This window comes from Amphiprion ocellaris, chromosome 12 (genome assembly GCF_022539595.1).
Source record: "Amphiprion ocellaris isolate individual 3 ecotype Okinawa chromosome 12, ASM2253959v1, whole genome shotgun sequence".
In the NCBI taxonomy this organism is placed as follows: domain Eukaryota; kingdom Metazoa; phylum Chordata; class Actinopteri; family Pomacentridae; genus Amphiprion; species Amphiprion ocellaris.
Window position 1 is genome coordinate 21063487 of NC_072777.1, and position 16287 is coordinate 21079773.

At 34.0% G+C, this 16287-nt stretch overlaps 1 protein-coding gene across 1 annotated transcript; it reads left to right on the forward strand.

Moving 5' to 3' along the window:
- Positions 1-502: 502 nt before the first annotated feature.
- On the forward strand, positions 503-14468 carry LOC111589014 (poly(A) polymerase beta-like). The gene is made up of 19 exons (XM_055015751.1): positions 503-994; positions 2825-3007; positions 3146-3212; positions 3306-3387; positions 4057-4166; positions 4255-4308; positions 4406-4517; positions 4627-4716; positions 6343-6481; positions 7238-7307; positions 7422-7542; positions 7788-7872; positions 10159-10212; positions 10338-10457; positions 10575-10681; positions 12011-12231; positions 13388-13612; positions 13723-13814; positions 14362-14468. The coding sequence occupies exons 1-19, from the start codon at positions 801-803 to the stop codon at positions 14372-14374; spliced, it is 2139 nt and encodes a 712-aa protein (XP_054871726.1). The 5' UTR covers positions 503-800; the 3' UTR covers positions 14375-14468.
- The last annotated feature ends 1819 nt before the right edge of the window (positions 14469-16287 follow it).

Consider the following 16287-nt stretch of genomic DNA (forward strand, 5'->3'; position numbering starts at 1 on the left):
GGGCATCTTCCCTATGTCATTGTTATTATATTGAGAACCAACATCTATCCATCCATCCATCAGAAAAGAAATAGTCATTGTTCTTAAAGGGGTGTCTTACTCCTGTTTACTCCACATTTGTTATATACAAAGATATTGTTTTATGTTTATTGTTTATGTGTATATATATGCAATATATTGCAAAAGTTATTATACAGACTGTATATATTAGTAAGGACTATGTTTATAGACTATATAATTATTATTTGCATATATTGTATTGATTGGATATAATTTATAAATTTATCTTATGAAAGTTAACTGTATACAAAATAATATACCCATATTTACCATAGACTGTATATAAATTTATATCCAGTTTATATTTACAGTGTAGTAGTGTGCAGAATGGTTTTTAAACTTTTACAGAAATTACTATATTTTTTCTTTAAATGATTTGATTATGGCCGAAGTTATACTCTTTGTCACACCTTAATCCACAGTGATAAATAATTTCCTGACATTAAAATAGTGTTTGGTGAATTGACTTTATACGGCTAGCTAGCTAGCTTGCTAGCTTTAGCGCCGCAAGCTAGCTGGCGAGCTAATATAGCATAGAGCTATTAGCTTAAGATAACTGAAGGATCGATTACAATAAATCTGGCTAATGGACAGTTAATAATATATCTGGCTGGTGGACAGGTAATCATGCGTTTTTACTGCTGGTTAGCTCATATTCCACTGTATTAAGACCCTTATTAATCACAAGGCTAGCATTAGCAAGGTTAGCCTATTACGAGTCAGCATTTGTTTTGATTTAAATGTTTTCGTTAAAAGTCTGGCCTCATTGCTTTCTGCCTGTAGCTCCGTTCTATCTGGATTCACTCTTTAGTTCGACGGCTGCTCTCAGTCTGTGTGGACACTTTATGGATTTCGCTGTTTTATTCAGAGAAAAATACACTTTTACCTCTCCACATCGACGAACAAGTGCTTTTTATATCACTGCAATGTCTCGGTAAGTACTTGACTTATTTTCTTTGTTTGTTTTTCAAAAAAATGTTTTCAATTTTTTTTTAAGTGATTGTTTTTGGTGATTTGGTGCAAGGTAGCTTGTACTTTTTAAAATTTTGGATTAATATTCATGTCTGTTTTGAGATTTAAATAATAAGTAGCTTGACTCCGGTACAAAACTTTCATGCTATTTGGTTTTTTGCTAATACTGACTACACTGTAGAGGGAAATGCTCTAGTTTTTTCTTTACTACTTGTATCTGAGAAATGTAATTTCTATTTGCCACAGTCTTTTGAACAGAAAACGTACCTAAAACTTGAAAAATGTAACTTCTTACCTTCTGCTTTTGGTTGTACCTAATTCTATCCTTTTCTTAGACAAGTGTCCATTTTGAAAATAAACAACAATGTCAGGTCAGGATAGCAGGGTCAAGTAGCAGCAAAATAACCTTTTTACAGCAGCTAAAAAACACCTACACCAGCATTGTAGTCTGTAGTTTGTGCCAGTGCTGTTTGTAAGGATAATTTAATTTATTAGTTGTAAATGAGGAATATGCAAAATACCATTTGTTTGCACTGAAAATAGTTTGAGATGTTTGGGGGGAAAAAAACATTTTGGAAAAAGGTGCAATATCTTCAGTGTTTGACTTTAAAAGAATCCAAAAGTAATCACAATATATTTCAGACTGTAATTCAATAAATTATGTTACTAATTATGTTATTTATTAACTAACTACATATCAAAATCTTCTAACTGATTTTCACACATCAATACAAATATTGCTGCTTTTTCTTGGTCTTCATTCAAAGCAGGATTACATGTTCTTGACTACATCCCCCATGATTTCATATTTGTCAAATTTTCGTGTATTTTTTGCTTTCTGAAAGTTGTAGAATATACATGTAGGATGCTTGTAGTTTGTTTGAGTACTGTGTTTGTGAGGGTAATTTCATTTGATAAGCTGTGAAGGATGAAAATGCATTTTGTTTGCATTGAAAATGTGAGATATTTGAAAAAAACATTTTGGAATAAGGTGTAATATCTTCAGTGTTTGACTTTAAACGAATCCACATGTAATCCAAAAGTAATCAAAATAGATTGCATACTGTAATTCAATAAATTATGCTACTAATCACAGAATGTGTTATTGATTAACTGACTACATGTCAAAATCGTCTGACACTGATTATCACACATTAGTACAAACATTGCTGCTCCTTGTTGGTCTTCATTCAAAGCAGGATTACATGTTCTTGACTGCATCCCAAATGACTTCATATTTGTCTTATTTTTGTGCTTTTTTGACTTGTAATAAGGTGTAATATCTTCAGTGTTTGGATTTAAAATAATCCACATGTAATCCAAAAGTAATATAGAAAATAGATTGAAGTCTGTGATTCAGTGAATTATGTTACTAATTACAGAAATTGTTATTTATTGACTGTGTTTGTGGCATTACTGTGTTTGTAATTTGATTTGATGAATTATAAATGATGAATATAAAATACAAGATGCATTTTTGTTTGCACTGAAAATATTTTGAGATGTTTTCAAAAACAAGAGTGACATATTTTTACTTATGTAACATTTGACTTTTACATATACTTCTGTAGCACTTTATTAGTGCTTTGTCTTGACTTAATAAAAATACCTGTGATTAGTTTTCAAAAGTAAACAAGTATTTAATACGTGTGAATAGTTCCTTTACTGATGCATACAGTTTATTTCAGATGTGTTAACGCAATGGGAGTATTACGTTTTTTACATCTAACCATGCTCTCCCTGCTATCAAGGTTTCTAAATAGTGTGTTGACATGTAAATATCTCGTTTCAGCAAAAAACAGAACGTATCTACAACCTCCCCAGTACCAGTTGAGCCCCCACCCAAGTGGTTCGGGCCCACCGGTCCTATCAGCGAGGATTTCCCTGAAGAGGAGGACTTGATCCTGACCAGAAAACTGACTGAAACATTGCAATCGTATGACGTATATGAGAGCAAACAGGAGCTTCAGCACAGGTTTGATACAGATTTTTCCCGGGTCACTGTTTTCATGTTGTAACATCTTTAGTAATGAAAGAATACAAGTGAAAGTGATTGTTCTTCACTTTACTTCACTTCACATTAATTGAAAAATGTCTTCTTTTTCATTTGCAGAGAAACGGTTTTGAAAAAACTGGAGACACTCTATAAGGAATGGCTCCAAGAAATGTGCGATCAGATGGTAAGAAGTTGTTGGTGAAGAGTTTTTTTATGTGTTATTTTTTTTTTTTTAAAGAAGACAGTACATTTAGATGATTGTGCTTTTTGATTTTAGAATGTACCTGAAGTGGTTAAAGCCAAAGTTGGAGGCAAGGTCTTACCATTTGGCTCTTATCATCTGGGAGTCCACTCCAAAGGTAATTATCTTAATCCTCGTGTCATCCTGTGGGTCAAAACTGACCCATTTTAAAGTTTGAAAATGTGGGGAAAAAAATACATTTTCACAGTGAAACTTCTGATGTCCACATTTTCAACATTTTTGGGAAATTTTTGAACATGTTTTTGCGGATAAAATGAAATGTTAAAAATGTTTCTTAAGAACATTCACCCAAAAAATCAACCAAAATCCAGCGAAATCTGCTGGATTTTGGCTGTTTTTTTGTGAATGTTTTTAAAGAAAATATTAGAAGTTTTACTGATATATATGTAATCACTTTAGATATTTTTAGGATTTTTTTTGGCAAAATTTTTACTCATTTGTTTGAAAATATTTACAAGAATTTTCTTCCCAAATTTTGGGGATTTTATTAAAAAAAATCAAACTTTAAGGAAAATTTTTAAGGAATTATTGGAATTTTCTTCCTGAAGGTTTTGTAAATTTTCGGAATTTTGGGGAATTTTTTTCAGACAAGGAAACAATATTTTTGGTGCGCATAAATGAAGACAACAAGAGGGTTAACTACTAAGATTTTTTTTTTCTGAATGTGTTTTCTCTGGATCTGAAATGATTTAAGCAGTGCAGTGCAACAGTTTCTTTGCCCATTTTCCTGACTTTCCTCTCATATGAGTTTGTTTTGTGTTGCCAGGTGCTGATATTGATGCTCTCTGTGTTGGACCCGGATTTCTTGATAGAAAAGACTTTTTCACTTCCTTCTTTGAGAAGCTTAAAGCCCAGAAGGAGGTCAAGGACATACGGGTTAGTTATACAATTAGATTCCTTGTATACGAGTTAAATGACGTTTTTTTTCAGTAGTGTAAGAGACTGACAATGTTGTCGTCCACAGGCCATTGAAGAGACGTATGTTCCTGTCATCAAACTCACCTATGAAGGCATTGAGGTGACTGGATTTGAGAAAAGCTTTAAAACTTCAGTCTCTAGCAGGTTCTGTTTGCATTCCTCTCACTTGTTGTTTTTGTGTTTCATTTACTTTTTAGATCGACTTAGTCTTCGGCCGGCTGGCACAGAAGAGCGTTCCTGAAAAACTCAACCTTCTCGATGACAAATATGTGTTGGGCCTTGACAAGCGCTGCATCAGGAGTCTCAACGGTAAGCCTCAGATTAAAGGTCACTCATTGAAAATCCTAGATCTACCCAGTGTGCCCTGTTTACTGCCATTATTTGAATAGTAATCTTTATTTATTCTATTTATTTGTAGGTTACAGAGTTACAGAAGAGATCCTGCAGCATGTGCCCAATGTACATAACTTCAGAATCGCTTTGAGAGTCATCAAGCTTTGGGCCAAACGTGAGTTCAATGCTTTTTTTCATTACAGTCAATATAATTTGCTCAGGAAAACTGCACTCCACATACAAGGTTTCTTAGACAAGCATTTAGAATAAAAATAACATTGTAAGGTCAGGATACAAGGTTCAAGCAGCAGCAAAACGTTCTTCCAAAATAGCCTCCAACATAGAAACAGTGTCCTACATGTTGTAGAATACACAAAGTATGCCTGTAGTTAGTGTCAGTACTGTGTTTGTAATTTGATTTGAATAATTGTTAACAATAAATATGCAATATGCAATTTTGTTTGCATTAAACATGTTTTGAAATGTTTAAAAAGAAGACAGCATTTATGGAATCAGGTAGAATATTTTGAGTGTGTGATTTTAACCTTTCTGTTGTCCTCATTTATGGGCCACCAAATAATATTGTTTCCTTGTCTGAAAAATATCCAAAAATGCAGCAACAAAATTCCCCAAATTTCTGAAACTTTGCAAAACCTTTAGGAAGAAAATTCAAAGAATTCCTTAAAAGTTTGCCTTAGAAGTTTCATTGAAAAAAAAAATCCCCCAAATTTGGCAAGAAAATTTTTGTAAATATTTTCAAAAAATGAGTAAAAATCTACCAAAAAAAAGCCTAAAAATATCTAAAGTGATTACATATGTATCAGTAAAACTTCTAATCTTTTCTTTAAGAACATTCACACACAAAAAATCAATCAAAATCCAGCGAATTGCTCTCATTGTATGTCTAGTATTAAATTGAAATTTGTTATCATGCGAGCACTTTCCATAAACATAAGCAGAAATAAACACAGTGTAGGTTCACTTGTCTGTATACTGAGTGCCGGTCTCACAAAAATGTCTTTGCGGAGTCATCTCATCCAGTCACAAAGCAAAACTGAATTTAACCCAACCGCTCAATCAGAGAGAACAATGTTTCTTGGATGTTTTTTAGATCTCCTGTATGAAAGATAATTATTTTTGTGAATATTTGTAATATATAATAATCACTTTTCTCACTTTTTGTGGTGAAAAATGACAGAAACACTTCAAACCACTATTTTCTTAGCTTTTATTTGTCATTTTCCAATCAATAACAATGTGAATAATAAAAATTACAAGCAGGACAGAGGGTTAGGTTTAGTCTTCTGTTTTGTTTCACAGTGGCTGGCATCAAGGAAGTTTGTTTTTTTTATCGATTTTTGAGTTAAAATGAGCGAACACTTTGATGGCGATGACAAGAACAGCATGCGGAATTAATCACCCTCATCCATCAATAACAGCCTAATTGATCCATGAAGATACAAATACTGATATAGAGAAATGCAGGACAAAAAGAGCACAATGTCAATATTTTAGACACCACAAAACTTGACAAATCATGTTTTCAGAGAAGTTTGTGTCATATTAAGAGAAGCTGGCTGGCTCCTTTGTAGTTTGAGCGCTAACTGACTTCCCTCAATTTAACATCAATTTTGTGCAAAAGTTACAACTGTTGTAATTGTATTTGGAAGAAGTAGCAACGTGAAATAAAACATGTGCACCCAATAGTTTACACTACTTTGAAATCTCTTGATTGTCAGTGGGTTATAGCAAGAGCTAGAGCCGTTTTAATCTTTTTTTGTCTTCTTTTTCTCACCTTCAGAGCGCAACATTTACTCCAACTCGCTGGGCTTCTTGGGTGGTGTCTCATGGGCTATTATGGTGGCCAGAATTTGCCAGGTGTACCCGAACGCCACACCGGCCACTCTGGTGATCAAGTTCTTCAAGGTCTACTCCACGTGGTGAGTTGTCGAAGCATTTCTGGTTTCCTGAGTAAATGAAATTTAAAAAAAAAAAAAAAAAAAAAAAACATGTCAGGCACGACACAAAATGCATGTATATGTGAAGTATATGTGAAGCTCCTTGTGCCTTTTAGAATTGATTTTAAAATTATTTCATTGGTTTATAAAGCTCTTAATGGTCTTGCTCCTCTGTATTTATATAACTTGCTTTTACCGTATAAACCCAGTAGAGCCCTCAGGTCCTCCAGAAGTGGCCTTTTAACAGAACCCAAAGTCAGAATCAAAACATACGGTGAAGCATCTTTTTATTACTGTGCCCCTCGATTATGGAATAGCCTGCCTGAAAATCTGAGGGTGACTTGTAATGTTAATACTTTTAAAAGCAAACTTAAGACCTACCGTTTTAGTCTGGCTTTTAACTAAATTTTAATTTCATTTTAGTTATTTTTGTTTCATTTTATTCATCTTATTGTTTTTAGTTTGTTCAATTTAATTTGTTTTTGTTTTAAATGTAAGTAATGATTGTGAGTTTGGGTGGTGTGTTTTTATCTTTGAGTGTAAAGCACTTTGTGCTACATTTTCTTGTATGAAAAGTGCTATAGAAATAAAGCTATTATTATTATTATTATTATTATTGTTATTATTATTATTATTATTATTATTATTATTATTATTATTATTATTATTATAAGTTAGGTTGCTTCTACTATGAAAGTGTAGCTGCATGTCAAATTGAAAAATCTCGTTCTTTTCCAGGATTTGGCCTGTCCCAATTCAATTGCATCGAGTCAAGAACTGCTTGGACCGCAATATTTGGAATCCCAATGTAAGGCCTCAGCAGGATTTTTCATTTTCAGCAGAATCAGACCAGTTAGTTAACTGTCAAGTTTGTTCAGAAGCACGAGTGGGCTAAAAATGCCGTGTTCTTGCACATTTCCAGGTGAATCCAAGCGACCGCTGCCACCAAATGGCCATCATCACCCCTGCTTACCCTCAGCAGAACACCTCGGTCAACGTGTCTCGCTCCAGCTTAGCTGTTCTAACCGAGGAGATAGAAAGAGGTACGCTGTGTCTTAGCCGATAACCAGCAGATGTTCTCAGTTCACTACCGGCACAGTTACCTGTTACTGTAATGCTCTGATGCTAAATCAGCTGCACAGTTGAAGGTGTTCAACCGTTACTTACTGCACTCTTACCCCAGATTAAGTTCACATCATTTAATATCATTTTATTCTGTGAACAAAATGCTGGAATGTTGTTTTACTTTGATTTTTAACAAGCTTTCCCTTTCCTTTTTCCTTTCCAGGCCATATTGTTGCTCAAGAAATACAGCAGAAGGAAGCGAACTGGTCCAAATTCTTTGAAAAACAGGACTTTTTTGACAAGTACCAGTATGTATAAGCTAGATAAACATAAAAATCAAGTTTGCCACGTACAGAATTCACAGGAACACTCGTTAATTTCTAAGATTTTAATTGTATACATCTGTTGCATTGGTAACACTGTATGATTTTCTTATTGTGCCTTAGCATCAGTGCCTTAAACCTCAACTGTGCCTCCAAATAAGAATATATTTGATGTTGCTTTTTACTTTTTTAACCCTCCTGTTGTCTTCATTTACCGGTGCCAAAAAATATTGTTTCCTTGTCTGAAAGAAATTCAGAAATTCAGCAAAAACATTCCCCAAATTTTTGAAAATTTGCAAAACCTTCAGGAAGACAATTCCAATAATTCCCTAAAAGTTTTTTTTTTAAATCCCCCAAATTTTGCAAGAAAATTCTTGTAAATGTTTTTTAAAAATTAGCATAAATCTTCCAAAAAAATCCTAAAAATATCTGGTGATTACATACTCAGTAAAACTTGTAATATATTTTTTAAGAACATTCACAAAAAATGGTTGATTTTTCTGTGAATGTTCCTAAAGAATCATTTTTTTTAACATTTCTTTTTTTCCCACCAAAAAATGTTCAAAATTTCCCAAAAATGTTGAAAATGTGGACATAAAAATATATTTTTTTCCACATTTTCAAACTTTAAAACGGGTCAGTTTGACCTGCAGGACGACACGAGGGTTAATGAAGATATATATGTACTTGGTTGCACAAATGGCTTTTATTGTGTATCTAGGTCAAAATCAGATTATTTGTTCCACGTTTTACACTTTTTACCGTGCGTGCTGGTTTGGATGTTTGTTCTATTCTGGCTTCATTCCTTTCCCTTTACTGTTTTCATGCATTGTTCTGTATGATGACAATTTCTTGAATGACACTCAAATAATGAATGTGGGAAACATTTTCGGCTGTGATTAATTTAACGTACACAAAGCCTGATGGAGTAAATTAAATCTGCTGTTTGAAGTATTTACATTTGCACCTAACTTTGCTGAGCTCCACTTGTGTAATGAACGGTAGAGAAGCTGTTTGCTGTCGTTAATTGAAAATATTCTGTGATGTCTGAGTAGTGAAAGTTGGGTTTTGTGTGGATTTATGGCTCCTTTATGTAATTTCTAAACTGTTAATATGCTGTTTGAGACTAAAATTTGCATCTACCTTTATTGTTTTATACTGGATGTTTCTATGGTGAACATGTTCTTGTATTCAAAGATTATTAATATTAATATTCTCTGTCTTATTTATTTATTGTATTTGCTGACCTCTTGTTAAGTTTCTGTCATTTCTGCTGCACTTACTACTGTATTTTGTAGGTTTTGAATAAATGTGCCACGTGTTCTGATCTAAGTCTTTTACTGCATTATATGATTTTTTTTTTTTTTTGGTTTACAGTTAAATAACAAGTCAGAGGTCAGACCAGGTAGCATGTTAGATACAGCTAATGGTGTAGCTTTGTTGCAACACTGCTGGGTTAAAACTGACTTTAAAAGTCCTTCAGTTTATTAATTTTGAGTGTTCTAACCAATGCAATGAAGGAATGAGATATTAATGGAGAGTAATAATGTGTTTTTTAACCCTCGTGTCGTCCTGCAGGTCAAAACTGACCGGTTTAAAAGTCTGAAAATGTGGAAAAAATATATATTTTCACAGTGAAACTTCTGATGTCCACATTTTCAACATTTTTGGGAAATCTTTGAACATTTTTTGGTGGAAAAAATGAAATGTTAAAAATGTTTCTTAAGAACATTCAGAAAAAAATCAAACAATATCCAGCAAATTTCGCTGGATTTTGGTTGATTTTTTGTGAATGTTCTTAAAGAAAATATTAGAAGTTTTACTGATATATATGTAATCACTTTAGATATATTTTAGGATTTTTTTGGAAGATTTTTACTCATTTTTTGAAATTATTTACAAGAATTTTCTTGCCAAATTTGGGGGATTTTTTAAAAAACAAAACTTTTAAGGAATTATTGGAATTTTCTTCCTGAAGGTTTTGCAAATTTTCAGAAATTTGGGGAATTTTTTTTTGCTGAATTTTTTGATTTTTTTCAGACAAGGAAACAATATTTTTTGGTGCCCGTAAATGAGGACAACAGGAGGGTTAAATTGTATGTCTGACTTAAACTAGCTGTGCCATTCCTGTACTGTAGCTGTTTTAAATATTGATCAGAAAGTCACTCAACTATAACTAACTAAATGTGATTAACGTTGTAAGATTCCCCCATATGTACAAAGTCTCAATGCAGGGACACAAATGACCATGATTCTATCTCACATTTTAAGGCATTACATTGTGCTGGAAGCATCTTATATGACAGAGAAGCAGCGTCTTGAATGGTGAGTACGAAGCAAACCTGGAACAGATGTAGATCATGCTTCTTTTGAAGTTGTTTGAATATTTTACGTCCAGCTACCGCGATGCTTTCCTCTTTCTGAAAATCCCGTTTGCTTCTCTCTGGCAGGGTCGGCCTGGTGGAGTCGAAAGTCCGGATCCTGGTGGGACTTCTGGAGAGAAACAGGCAGATCTCCAAGGCACATGTTTATGTAAAGTCCTTGGCTGGACCCAGGAAGGCCAACAAAAAGTAAGAACTAGTGATGTTTTTGTCACCTTTTGACTTTGGATGCTTGAATGTTGTTTTTGTACTTGTCTTTGCTGTGCTGTATTGTCTCCTCACTGGCATGTTTTTATTCTGATTCAGAGACGGAAAGAGCAGAATGTGGCTGGTGGGACTGGACTTGAAAGAGGAGGTTTCTGCATACCTTAAAGACCAGTTGTTCTGCGTCCTCTGCACCTTCACTGCTATTAGTAAGTTTATTTTAATTTCATTTAAAAATCTGTAGAAGCACAGCAACATTGCTATGAGGAACTTTTGAAGTCCATGGGTTATATCTTGCATACATTTTTATTAAAAGTTAAAAAAAAAAAAAAAAAATGTTTTTTATGTTCATTGTGCTTTACAAATTCCATAATTATTTGTTATGGAAACAATCATTTATTAATAAAAAATGACTGGATATCACTAGAATGTCAACTAAATAACCATCCCAATTTAAGAACAACCACCTTCTAATTAGCTAAACAATAATAAAATGAGCTTATTTAGAAATAGTTTTGATTGTGAGTCTTTTCATTAAGTTGAGATAATCATGGCAGATATTTCTTTTTTGGCAATATATCAAATTTTATATGGAAATCTATGTCCGAGAAATCACTTCCAACTAAGTTACCCATTACAAAAACACCTCTCAAGGAAGTGTTAATTCCAGATCACATGACCTGCTCCACATGATGTCATTTCCTCCTGAAGAAAGGACTGGCCAGACTCCAAGGCTTTCTGAGTTGTTTAACCCTCCTGTTGTCCTCATTTACAGGCACCAAAAACTATAGTTTCCTTATCTGAAAACAATCCCAAAATTCAGCAAAAAAATTCCCCAAATTTCTGAAAATTTGCAAAACCTTCAGGATGAAAATTCCAATAATTCCTTAAAAGTTTCCAATAAAAGTTTTATTTAAAAAAAAAAATCCCCCAAAATTGGCAAGAAAATGTTTGTAAATATTTTAAAAAAAATGAGTAAAAATCTTCCAAAAAAATCCTAAAAATATCTAAAGTGGTTACATATATATCAGTAAAACTTCTAATATTTTCTTGACAAAAAATCAACCAAAATCCAGCAAAATTGGTTGGATTTTGGTTGATTTTTTTGTGAATGTTCTTAAGAAACATAACATTTCTTTTTTTCACCAAAAAATGTTCAAAGATTTCCCAAAAATGTTGAAAATGTGTACGTCAGACATTTCACTGTGAAAATATTTCTTTCCCCACATTTTCAAACTTTAAAACGGGTCAATTTTGACCTGCAAGATGACACGAGGGTTAATATAAAGTAGTGTGTGAGTCAAGTGTCAACAGGTTTACTACAATATCTTTAGAAATAACTTGCAATTAAAATTTTGCTCAATTGTATGTATAATATTTAGAAGAATCTTTCTGTAAAAATGCCATGTGATGTTTGGTTATAGGTCACAGTGTTGATTTCAGGCCTGAAAACAGCAAAAATATCACCTATGTTACATAAAGTCCCACAGTTATATATTGACCCTCTAAATGGTGTTTTTTGTTTTGTCCTGTTCCAGTCCACAACATGGCAGAGAAGGCTAGGATCCAGGTGGAGGGGGTGTCCATAACAGCCACATACTTCACAAGTGAAGAACTTCTTTACAATCCAAAGTGTGGTTCAGACCCAGCAACGGCGCCACCTTTTTACACGCCGACTGTCACCGCAGGCAAACAGGGCACAAAAAGACAAGCAGAGCCTCAACCTCAGACGCCAGCCAAGAAGCTGAAAGCTGACAAGGTTTGTAAACCAATGATTACAGCGTGTGAAAATGTCTTTGCTTTATATTCTTATTTTGTTTAGATTCAGAAGAGAAGACTGATACAATTCTCACAGCTGTTTGGTAAATCTGACAGTAGCCACTTAGCATCACTTATTCTACAGTATAGAATCACCTGGTGTATGTAATTCCTACAAAAACAAAGTGTAGAAATTACATGTTGTGTTTATTGCAGGATTCCAGAACATAACTGTGGCCAGCCAAGAAATAGTTTGGCACATCAAGTCTGCAATACCCAGAAATAACATTTTTCACATGTTAAATGTTCCTCCTGTTTTGTGTTTTTCTGCTAAGCCAAGCCTCATACGTAACCCTCGTGTCATCCGGGTGAAAATTGTACCGTTGTCCAGTGAATTTTGCTGGATTTTGGTGGATTTTTTTCCTGAATGTTCAGAAAATATTAGAAATTTTACTGAGTATATAATCAATTCAGATATTTTTAGGATTTTTTGGGAAGATTTTTGCTAATTTTTAAAAACATTTTACAAGAATTTTCTTGCCAGATTTGGGGGATTTTTTTTTTTTTTAAATAAAACTTTTAGGGAATTATTGGAATTTTCTTCCTAAAGGTTTTGCAAATTTTTAGAAATTTGGGGATTTTTTCAGAAAAGGAAACAATATTTTTTGGTGCCGGTAAATGTAGACAACAGGAGGGTTAAAAAAGTAAAAAGCAACATCAAATATATTCTTTGGTTGATTTTTTTGTGAATGTTCTTAAAGAAAATATGAGATGTTTTACTGATATATATGCAATCACTTTAGATATTTTTAGGACTTTTTTGGAAGATTTTTACTTGTTTTTTGAAATTATTTACACGAATTTTCTTGCCAATTTTTTTTTTTTTTTTTAATAAAACTTTTAAGGGAAACTTTTAAAGAATTACTTGAATTTTCTTCCTGAAGGTTTTGCAAATTTTCAGAAATTTGGGGAATTTTTTTTGCTGAATTTTGGGATTTTGTTTCAGACAAGGAAACAGTATTTTTTGGTGCCCGTAAATGAAGACAGCAGGAGGGTTAACATACAGGCATCTCATCTAACTCTCAGCATGATAAAGAATGGCTATTTCACCCAAATTTCTAACTAACATACAGAATATTTTTTCCTCTTTCCTACAGCCACCGGTGTCTAGGCCCTCAATTTTCCACCCGTCCACTCCCACCACGTCTGCGTCACAAGTCCTGACGCCAAAGGCCAGAAAGAGACCTGCTTCTCCCCATCTAACACCCACCGCAAGTGTCTCGCCCAGTATGAGTCCGTCTCCAAGCGTCGACCCAAAAGTCCCGCGGAGACCCGGCACTCCTGCGCTTGAGACACAGACAAAAAAACCCAAATATGACTCGGTATGTTCAACTATATGTTCCACTCTCCTCATATACCTTCCCAGCGTATAGACTGCAGAACAACACGAATAGTTCTTGACTTACTTCACTGTCTGTCCTTTGCTTTTCAGAATTTACCAGCCAAAGAGTTGCTCGACCTGCCTCACTGCCTCACTGCCTCTGTTCCAAATGTGAGGCGTGTCGTCAAACTGCAACTCCTCAGGTAAGAAACTGACTCCTGCAGCTCCACAAACTTCGGCTTCCACCTTCCTCACATACAGCTTCATGCCAGGCCTGCTGCCAAGAGCCTCCAGAGCTGTTGTTAACCCTCCTGTTGTCCTCATTTACGGCCACCAAAAAAATTGTTTCCTTGTCTGAAAAAAATCCCAAAATTCAGCAAGAAAATTCCCCAAATTTCTGAAAATTTGCAAAACCTTCACAAAAAAAATCCAATAATTCCTTAAAAGTTTCCCTTAAAAGTTTTATTTAAAAGAAAATACCCCAAATTTGGCAAGAAAAGTCCTGTAAATATTTTCAAAAAATGAGTAAAAATCTTTCCAAAAAATCATATAAAGTGATTACATATATATCAGTAAAACTTCTGATATATATATCTTATATAAGAGCCTAAAATACAGTGAATTATTTGTTTGTTAATCCAGTATATCGTAATGACAGTGTGGTGTCTGATGGCTTCTATAAACTGTATTTTTTAGCTCCTGTGTAGACGTTTTGAACTCACCATTGACTGAACCTTGTTTCTCTTCCAGCAGGCGCAGCTGATTGACTGCCGCTGACTGAATGGCTGAAGACAAAACTTCAAATTCAATCACCTTTTCATTACTAAGAGGGAATAAAAAGTCATATTTCATCTTTTTAAGGCTTTGTAATTGTAATTGTATTTGTAATATGTATTGCCTTTGTTGTAATTCAGATAGATAGATAGATAGATAGATAGATAGATAGATAGATAGATAGATAGATAGATAGATAGATAGATAGATAGATAGATAGATAGATAGATAGATAGATAGATACTTCATTAATCACAAAGGAAATTAGAAATAGATAGCAAAAAGACAAGACAATCAGGATAGTAACATTAACATTAAAGGTTAGTATATAGCAGGGCTGTCAAACTCATTTTAGTTCAGGTTCCACATTCAGCCCAATTTGATCTGAAGTGGGCCAAACCAGTAAAATCACAGAACTCATTACTCATTTTTTTGGAAAATATTTACAAAAATTTCTTGCCAAATTTGGGGATTTTTTTTTCTTACATAAAATTTTTAAGGGAAAGTGTTAAGGGAAACTTTTAAGGAATTATGGGATTGTTCTTCCTGAAGGTTTTGCAAATTTTCAGAAATCTGGGGAATTTTTTTGCTGAATTTTTGGATTTTTCTCAGACACGGAAATGATATTTTTTGGTGCCCATAAATGAAGACAACAGGAGGGTTGAAATCTATACAAATATTAAACGTATAAATGGTCAATATACAGTATTTACACATTTCGAGGCACCGTAATTTAAAGTGACTTTGACAGGTAGTAAGACAACAGTTGTGTAAAACTACATGAGGTGCATGACATTTTACACTGGTCCTAATGTGATGGATGTTTCTGGAGGAAATAATAAAAAGCATAGTTGAAAAAACAGCATGTTGTTAGTAATAATGAAAACACAAATTTAATATTAATATAATACACATTATATTCAGATAGATAGATAGATAGATGGATAGATCTGTCCCAAACGGTGACAGAAATCCTTCTTTGACAGGCTCCAACAATAAAAATACAACACAAAAACACACTGAAAACACAAAGTCGATGTCTAAATGAAATGTTGAAGAGAAACAGCAGTCAATAAAAACAAACAAATAAATATATATATGTAGTGCTCAGTGTCTTTTTTTATTTTGTTCAGGGTGGTTATTGCAATGGGAATAAAGGATTTGTTGTCAATGTTTGAATCTGATAGCATCTAATCTAACTTTTCTACCATGGTAAAACCAAATCTCACCAACTTAGCCGCAGCGCAAGTGAACCATAACCTGGAGTCAAAGTCAAGCACTCGAATGTGTAAGCAGAAAAAAGTTAAGCTCAGAGCAGAGCACCCAAGCGCCTGAAATGCTCCCAATTTCAAAGCAACCTAAAGGATGTAACTGAGGCCTACAGACAGCATAAGCACAACATGGAGGAGCACCTGATGGTGGATGGCACCTTGCCACTGCTCTCTGTCTGCCTGCTGTGGAGGCTAGCTACCCACTGATGATGAATTACAAAGTCATTAAGGAACACAAATAGCAGGATGACAGTCGCAACCAACTCCACACTAAATTTGTGTCTTCATTTATAGGCTCACGGGTAGGGAAAAAAAATGGTTTTTTTTGGTCCGCTATTGATTATATTTACATTTCAAATTCAGATTTTCTCAAATAGCAAAATACCATGGATTGCCTGCAGAAGCCAGTCTCTTGCTCAACATCCTTAGTTCATCTCTCAAAAGTAAATATCTGTGTCAGTGAACATGTCAGTGGCATCAGAATGACAAGTCCTGGTGTCATTGTGTGTGAATAAGACAGTCAAATTGCTTAGTCATGTTGTCATTATAACAGTGTACTCTGGAGGAATGTTCTGATGTAAACTATGGCTAAAGTTTTGATGAAAGTTATTGTAAATTGTGTAGCAGGATA